Source organism: Orussus abietinus, unplaced genomic scaffold (genome assembly GCF_000612105.2).
Source record: "Orussus abietinus isolate OABI.00-Male unplaced genomic scaffold, Oabi_2.0 scaffold428, whole genome shotgun sequence".
Taxonomy (NCBI): domain Eukaryota; kingdom Metazoa; phylum Arthropoda; class Insecta; order Hymenoptera; family Orussidae; genus Orussus; species Orussus abietinus.
In genome coordinates, this window is record NW_019394662.1 from 62,732 (window position 1) to 71,622 (window position 8,891).

General features: G+C 40.7%; 1 protein-coding gene across 2 annotated transcripts in view; it reads right to left on the minus strand.

Annotated features, from left to right (window-relative positions):
* Positions 1 to 7,967, minus strand: part of LOC105694393 (huntingtin-interacting protein 1) — a 28,519-nt gene extending 20,552 nt beyond the window's left edge. The window contains exons 1-6 of one of the 2 annotated variants that reach the window (XM_012415022.1): positions 7,605 to 7,967; positions 6,810 to 6,873; positions 5,625 to 5,982; positions 5,496 to 5,557; positions 1,232 to 1,506; positions 373 to 569 (exon numbers count right to left, since the gene is read on the minus strand). In XM_012415022.1, the coding sequence (XP_012270445.1) occupies positions 373 to 569; positions 1,232 to 1,506; positions 5,496 to 5,557; positions 5,625 to 5,982; positions 6,810 to 6,873; positions 7,605 to 7,688 (1,040 nt within the window). In that variant the 5' untranslated portion in view covers positions 7,689 to 7,967. Of the gene's footprint in view, positions 1 to 372; positions 570 to 1,231; positions 1,507 to 5,495; positions 5,558 to 5,624; positions 5,983 to 6,809; positions 6,874 to 7,070; positions 7,204 to 7,604 lie in introns of those variants that run through there. The other variant, XM_012415023.1, reaches the window with a different exon arrangement.
* Between the last annotated feature and the right edge of the window lie 924 nt (positions 7,968 to 8,891).

An 8,891-nucleotide genomic window follows, 5' to 3' on the forward strand; every position in this document is an offset into this window, starting at 1 on the left:
CCGAATCGTTTCAAACTTTACAACGCGAATACGAAGGCTATAAGGAAAGTCCTGACACCCATAAAATTTAATTTTTAATAAAAAATTTAAAATATACATATAAACACATTTTCAAATAATTCAAATTTCATGGGTGTCAGGACCTATCTTATAGCCTTTATATTCACATTGTAAACTTTGAAACGATTCGATACAGCCAGTTCAAGGAGAAGTTTCATAAACAAGACTAGTTTGGCGTCACTTTCACATCGCCTTAAAAACTTATATCATCACTCGAATGACCCCTTTTACAAGGTATGCAATATTTTGAGTTCAGAACAGAGACTAGAAATCATTTGGTGTTCCGACCTAGGTTACACAGCAAGTACTTACCTTTCTGCTAAAACGTCTGGAGAGATGGAACCGTTTCCAACAGAGTCCAAATGATCTCCCTGGAGCGAGATGGAATCGGAGGTGTCAATAAGGCTGTCAACCACGGTTTCGCTGTCAACCGATTCCTCCGGTGGGAGAACCACAACAGGTGTGACGTACGTCCGAAGCTCGGACTGGATCAGGAAATTCGGCGGATTCTGCAGGAAACCCACGTGATCACTCGTATCATCATCACTAGTCGAAGAAGTATGATAATAACCGTTTGCGTACCACGAGCCACTTTCGCGCTCTTCAGATTTTGTGTCGAGAAAAGCCAGGGCGTTTGGCCGAAACAGACTGTCATGCCGTCAGTCTATAGTCATTTAGAAATGCATACATGAGAGTTTGCGAACTACATGGTGTCAAAATGCGTCGTGGGAAGAGATCCCGACGTCCGCGACAACAGAGTCCGGTGACTATGGGAAAGAACCGTTGAGCCCAGCTCCACGGAATCAGAAACCCTCATCCCTACGGGATGACTTCATGAACTTAGAACAATCAGTCCTATTCCGAACTCCGAGCCCGTCGGACCGTAGGTCATGCAGTGATTGTCTTGTGCATAATAAAGAACCACATCCAAATGCCAAAAAGGAGTTAACAAATTCTTCGAGAAGAACCCCAATACCCTTTGCGGCACAACAAGACGACTGACGGCCCACCCGAAATTTCAATATGATAAGCGCTATTGCGCTATACGGCTTTTTTCGACACGTAATCGAAGGAGCGCGATCGCGCTCTTTGGCGCTTTTCGATCCTGTTTTTTCAGAACCATCTGGTACGCAAACGGATAAGCTCATCGAGCCGGCAATATCTAACTCACTTCCGGCAGCGATGGAATGGTAATGAGGTGCTTGAAGTATTGCATGTGCTTGACCGTATTGTAGAAGCCCTTCAGTTCCTGAAACTGCTTGAAAAAGCGGTCGCGATGTCCGGCGAGCGTGTCTGCCGGAAGGGCACCGTGGAGCTTGAAGAGCATCTTCACGCAGTAATCGTAGAGTTGCGAAGCGTCCTGGATGCAAGGAATAAGAGGGGCTAGTCGACATTGTCCACACGGCGTCATCGAATTGGAGCGGGATAAGTCCAAGGAGCCGAACACTGAAAGCAGAGAAAGTTTTAAAGCGTGGAACTTGGGACGCGAGGAGTATAATACCGTATTCAGCTGGGTTATACCTTCTTACACTAGTGTTGCATTATGTACGCACTTGTGCATTGTTATGCCGTGGAAGTGCTAAGAAGCAACTTTTATGTCGGGTTTCCACGGGGTGTGACCCACTGTCGTGAACGACTTTAGCGTGTATTCTTGCGTGGCTAATCACGACAATCGAAAGCGTGAATCGTTCACATTGATTTAAGGCGAAGTGAAACACGTCGAGGAACTCGATCGACGTCGATAAAGAAGATTTTTCTAAATGCCTACGTTGCCGACGTTCGTTTTTATATTGACAGCTGGGTCGAATTATATTGGATACTGTACCAAATGGCATACTCCACCTGTCGTTTTCGTACAATAATTATAAAAAAATCGAAGTAAAACTCCAGAAATCCTCTGGATTCATGCTTTGTGGGGCCCTAATTGACTGCAAAGGGACCCCCTGCGCCATCTGTGATTCCCAGGTCAATTAAATTTTCACTCCGAGACCTCGTATTACCATTGCTTTAGCACATAAGCGCATACAACACTATTTTTGCCTTTATCCCGTTCAAATACGAGTTTATCGATTACCAGAGTGTTCTAAATTGTCGTAAAATTGTCTTGACCCTCTTGTTTTTATATCAAAGCCTTCGATAATTGTATATTGATCGAAGTATAAGAGCTCGACGCCATTTTGGTTCTGGTCTGGGCCAAGTTAAACAATTTTTTCCAAAAATCCAAATTTTGAATGGGTCAGGACAATTCTTAGATGATCAGGAATGATGTGTCAAAGTTTCAGGCAGTTTGGTCTAATACTCTTAAAAAAAGTATTGTATTCGAATCGAGTGATTTGAAAAGGGTTTCACTTCACCTTAACAGTCTTAAACGAAACGCCGACCATGAATGATCTTGTTGCCGAAGGCTGTGCCGTTTTGAGTTATGTTTTATATGAAATATGAAAAAAAAAATAATAGAACACTTTCGTCAAAATAATACAAAAGAAAACGCTAATGCGTTAAAGAGGGGATATTGCAACGATCGATCTTGGGAGTAACACTTTTTCTTCAATCCTTGACAGGCAGAACTTGTTGAATTTTTTAAGGTGAAATGAAACCCCCTTAAAATCAGTCGATTCGAACAACACTTTTTTACAACACTTTTTTTTAAGGGTATTAGACCAAACTATCCGAGAATTTGACACGTCACTTCTGATCATCTAAGAATTGTCCTGGCACATTCAAAATTTGGATTTTATACAAAACTTTTTTAACTCAGCCCAGACGAAAACCAAAATGGCGTCGAGCTCTCATATTTCTATCAATATACAATTATCGAAGGCTCTGATATGAGAATCGAAAGGGTGAGGACAATTTTACGACAATTTGGAACACTCTGGTAATCGATAAGCTCGCATTTGACCGGGATAAAGGCAATAAAAGTGTTGTATGCACTTCTATGCCAAAACGATGGGAATACGAGGTCTCGGAGTGAAAATTTAATTGACCTGGAAATCACAGGTGGCGCAGGGGGTCCCTCTGCAGTCAATTAGGGCCCCAGAAAGCATGAATCCAGAGGATTTCTCGAGTTTCACTTCGATTTCTTTATAATTATTGTACGAAAACGACAGGTGGAATATGCCATTTGGTACAATACCCAATATAATTCGACCCAGCTGTCAATATAAAAACGAACGTCGGCAACGTAGGCATGTAGAAAAATCTTCTTTATCGACGTTGATCAAGTTCCTCGACGTGTTTCACTTCACCTTAATTTGACAATCACTTCTTTCGTTCCAAATCCAGATATATTCAAAGATTTGCTCATTTTCTTCAGCCGCGGCCGCACGCAAATCTCGGTCGCGATATTCTACTAAAGTAGAATCTTACAGAACTTATTTCATTTTATACAAATTCAGAAAACGTGCAGTTTCGTTATCATGAAATTTACTTAATGAGCGTTGGGATGTCACTTTGCGGCAAGAAGGCGGGAATACGACTGAAAAACTAAACGTGTTTAATCTCTTCTCTCTTGTTTCCTAACATGGTGATTTCGAACGGAAGTTTCACGATTGTACGTTTAGACGGAAGGTGTCGTACGAAACATGTATGTACAGTAGGCACCCCCACATCGGAAATATGGAATGAAACGTATTGGAGAATTTAGTGCCTTTTTAGTGCTATTTTAGTGCTCCAACCTCGATTCTAATGCTCCACCCCTTATACCGAAAATCTGTGGGGGTGCGAAACGACAGTTCACGACAGTAGTTCATGGGAACCTGACATAACGTAACCGTTCTTATCAATTATCGCAAGTATTTCCAATTCGGCATTTTCGTCTTCACCTAAAGAACTTACAAAATCCAGGACTACTTGCAACTATTTACGTTGGTCGTTCGCGGAAGCGACTATATTGCAAATTTGTCACACTTGCTTTTAGCGGCGATGGTAAAAGTGTAACGAATTGTGTGTAGATTAGTATACAATCAACCCGTCATTGTCAAGTTGAATGCAATACGCTGATACATACTGAGCAAAAAATGGACTTTCTAAGCGAAATTAATTACTTGCGTTAAACTAAATGTTTTTTTTTTCTAAAGAAATTTCTTGGTAACAGTAAAACTGATTTCGTAAAAGTCATCAGTATTGCAACCCAAACGATGGTAAGTTAATATCAAGTGAATATGTTTTTTTCAACAGAATTTCATGTACAAAATTGATGAAATATAAAAGAACATCAATGAAAGTTATATCACAGTTTGGATTGAATGTTGTATCGGGCTTAAATAACTTAATGTTTAATATGAAGAATTATTAAATTTGAATAAATATTCTTGGAAGTCGATGCAAGAAAGAGTTCACTGGTAACTGTCAAAGACTTGAGAACGACATCAGACATACTAGTAATTCATTTAAATTCTAGCTTCTTTTAAGAATGCTATTCACTTTTTCTAAGTTTTTTACTCCTTGAAGTGAATTAACTTTTCATTCTAATACGTTTATGCACCGAAAATGCTACAATAACGAGTCAAATAGATTCAGTAAAGTAGAGCTTAAGGTGAAGTGTAACATGTCAAGAAATTTGATCGACATCGGTAAAAAGGATTCTTCAAAACACCTATGATACCGACGTTCGTATTTCTATTGACAGCTTTTTCGAATTATATTATACCAAACGGCGTACTCCTTATGTCGTTTCCGTACAATAATTATAAAGAAATCGATGTAGAACTCCAGAATTACCCTGGATTCGTGGTTTTTGATGCCTTAATTGACTGTAGAGTGCCACCCCGTGTCGTCTGTAATTTTAGTGTCAATTAAATTTTCTCTCCGAGACCTCATGTTACCTTTGTTTTACCATAGAAGCACATAAGAGACTTTTTTACCTTTAGCCCATTCGAATAGAAGTTTCTCGATTACTAAAGTGTTCTAAATCGTTATACAATTGTCCTGACACTTTTGTTCCTCATATTAGAGCCATCCATAACTTTGTTTGTTGTTTGATTGTACATTGATCAAACTATGCGAACTCGACGCCATTTTGGTTCTGGTCTAGGCTAAGTCAACCAATTTTTATCCGAAAATCCAAATTTTAAAGTAACAGAATAAGTCTTAGATGATCTCGACTCATGTGTCAAAGTTTCAGACAGTTTGATTCAGTACCCTTAAAAAAGTGTCTTATTTGAATCTACTAATTTGAAGGGGGGTTTCACTTCACCTTAAGAAACTTGAATATTTTTTTATCATTTATCTTAATTTTTTTAAATCTTACTTTGTCGATAATAGCCAGTAAATATCTATTTGACACAAAAATTTCTTTGTGTTTAGAAAGTGACATTTTCTCTCAGGGTAGTATAAACTAAACTGGCCAATCGAACACGTTTAGTGGTAATATTCCACACTAGTGATGCCCAGTGTAACCAGCCGAACCGTTATAAATACTTTGTGATTTGCACCTGCTCGCTGCAAGTTGAGGATATCGTCCATATAGTCGAACATCTCCACGGTCATCTGAAAGCTAAGTCGAAGCCTCGGTTTAAAGTTATGTCCTTTCGAGAACGGTAGTCCCGAGGAGAGTAACTTACTACACGTTAATGTCGTTCTCGCCGATCGCCTCCAATTCTTCGGCTGTTACTTGCAAATTCCCTGGTAAGCGAGGATTGCGCTTGTGGAAATCCAACTTTGTGATCAACAGGCGAATGTAGAGGTGAATCAAGCGTCCGTAGCCCTCGCGCAAGTGTTGCCATAACTTTCCGATATCCTCCAACTTCCCTCGGTGTCGTTGAGAGTCAGGTATGACTCGTGGGTGACCCTCTCGAAGCACCTTGTGCAACACATGGCAGAACTTCCAAGCTACGATGCGATTCTCCTGGAGTGGCTGTCGGAGTATGAACATCCAAAAGATGGAACCGCTCTTTTCTTGAAACGTCCCAATGATTGCACCTGTTTCATGTTAAGGTTCATTCTCATGAATAGACTTATACAAAAAAATTTTGTTCACCATAAAAAACTTTGCGGCAAGCAAGTTGAGGGAAACAAACACTGCAGCGGTTGAGAAATAGCTCGTTTTTTCAACTTTTTTATGCCGCCAGTACAGCAGATAGATAAATAAACATTTTTGCATAGAATTAGTCATGTCATCAACCGTTGACAAATATTTATTTATTTTATTAAATGCAGTTCTATTTTAACATAAAATGTGTTCACAGTAAACTCTGTAGGCTGTGGAAGCTTCATTTACCCTGCACCTGAAGTTCTTAAAAGTCATCTGAAATCAAAAAGCTCATAATTCTGTTAAAGTATGTGAATACAGTATCGGTTAAGAATATGGAAATTGTAATATTTTGATTATTCACAAAATGGTGGATAAATTCCAAAAAAGTCCAAAAATCATCCAAAAAAGGACAATTTATTTGTGATTTTCTGGCCAAAATTTTAATTGTAAAAAATAATCCATACTCTTATCTGAAGCTGCTTTTACATACTTTAAGCAATCTCGAGCTTTGTGATTTCAGAGGACTAAAGGACTCCAGTTGCAGAGCCGATAGAATTTACACAATCTGCGGATCCAAACTTTATACAAAAATAAAATTGTACATGATCCAATAAAACAATATTTTTGAACATTTCAACAGAATCTTAATTCCATGCAAAAATGTTTATTTGTTTACCTACTTTACAGGCGCCACAAAAAATACTAAAAAAAAAAAGCTATTTTTCAGACTTCACAAGGCTTATCTCCTTTTACCCAAGAATACAATAAAGGATACTGCGTACATGTTTCTCTTTGACGGGAGTCTCGGTGGGATTTATCGCTTTCCCAATGCTGATGCTCTGAAAAAAGTGGAACAGGGTTTTCAAACAAACCTACGATTTGCAGAATATGAATATCCTTGCGCAAAAATGAATCCACGGGTGACGTTAGTCGTTTAACCAAGCCAGTTATTTCAATGAGATAGGATAACATGACAAATTAGGGATTTTAATAATCAGGGGAACGAAGGCTGCAACTAAAGCAGAGATTTACTTACCAGCAGCTGAAGTTGCTTGTCAGTAAGGGGTAGTGTAGGTGACATGTTAGCGGTATTAAACGATAACAATGAAAATTATAGCAAAATCGTGCTACGATCGGCACGTACAAAAGATCACGATTCGCCGTTTCATTCCTCACCCTGAAATCTGTACCGGTGCGCCGAGTACTGCGTATGCATGCATTATCTGTAAAGCTAACGGTATGAAATAAAAATCTTGAAAGTTGTTACGGTACAATAGAGAAGGTTTTTTGGCAACACCACGTACTCTGCACAAAGTATGTATTAATCGCAAAGTGTGGTTCAACGTCCGACGAGCGAAGTGGAGCGAAGTGGACCAAAGGACTCACTGCTGTTAAGGAACGGCTTATCTCGTTATCAGCGAACGATTTGGATCGTTTCCCTATCGCAAGAACCGCTATCAGCGGGCAGCGATCGAATCCAACTCGGGAACGACACTCCCACTCGCTCGCACGTTCGCCGCGCTCGTCCGCAACTTTCCGGTGTTGCGGTGCTTCCGTTAAAGCCCTGTACCTGGAATTTTTCGAAATGCTCGCGCTCGAGGTCTAAACTGGTCTTCCTCTGCTGCAGGACCCGAGGTAGGGAGAGCGAAGCCATTTCTCGAACTCGTTCCAGATTTCCAGGGCCACAAGTTTGCTCCTCAGCGGGCGAGTCTCGCGGGCAGCAGCATCACTCGAAACACTCCTAAAGCCATGCCGAGTTCCGGCCAGTTCCGGCCAGTTCCGGCCCGATTAAGGCCCACTTCCGTGTCGCCTGCCTCGCCTGCGTGCACTCTGTCGACGGCAATGACAGCCAGCGACGCACAGCAACGACCGCGATTCTTGTCGATGACAATGACTAACGATAATGACCAACGATGACAGTCAACGACCACGAACGACCATGAATGAATTGCCTTCGTAGCACTATAGAGCGGCCCCCCCGAAAGAGGAACGGAAGAAAGGAACTGTATGGTCGCGTCATTGTCTTACACGCGTTATATCGCATCGAGAAAGAGACAGCGCGGTCTCTTAATGGGCGTATCGTAGGTGAGGTATCGGGCAAGTTCGCGCGTTTCGTTCAAACGGTCGCCCCTTCTCGATTGGTTTCGCTTGAAGTATCGGAATTGGTGGCCTCTAAAGGAAATCGCCCAATCAGACGGCTTTGGTGGCGATTGGTTAGCTGGGCTATGGGCCAATCGTAACATAGCAGGGAGAGCCACGTGACCCGGACGAGACGGAATGGACCTTGCACCATAAAATATCTAGACCTCGCACAGCAGTGGAAGAGGTAAACTCGAATACCACATGTAGAGTTCGAAAATTCTCGGTAACATTAAATTGGAGAAGGTAACTGTGAAACATACCGTAAGTTACCGGGAACATTGAGAATTTAAGAGAACGTTAATTTTGTTATTTATACTTTAGGTTTCTTCATTTAAATAACTTTTTTTTTTTTCAATCAACTTCAAAGTTCAAGCTAAAGAGTAATAATTACTGTTAGAAAATATTGATTATAAGGTCGTATTTACCTCCAGCTAAAAATATTCACGTATGTACAACTTCACGGAAAATTCCATGCCATTTGTTTCAAACGAACTGATATTTCATTCTGCGACGAAGCGAATGGGAGGTTTTGATTGGTTACGGAGAACATACTGCAACGAAGCGAATGGGAGGTTTTGATTGGCTACGGAGAACGTACAACGGAAATTCCTCTCTATGATGTTTCTCTATAGCAAATCGAAACCTCTCGTTCGCTCTGTTGAAAACTTCAAATTCTCATAATTTCTCGATAAAAAAGGCTTTGGAGAAATTGCCG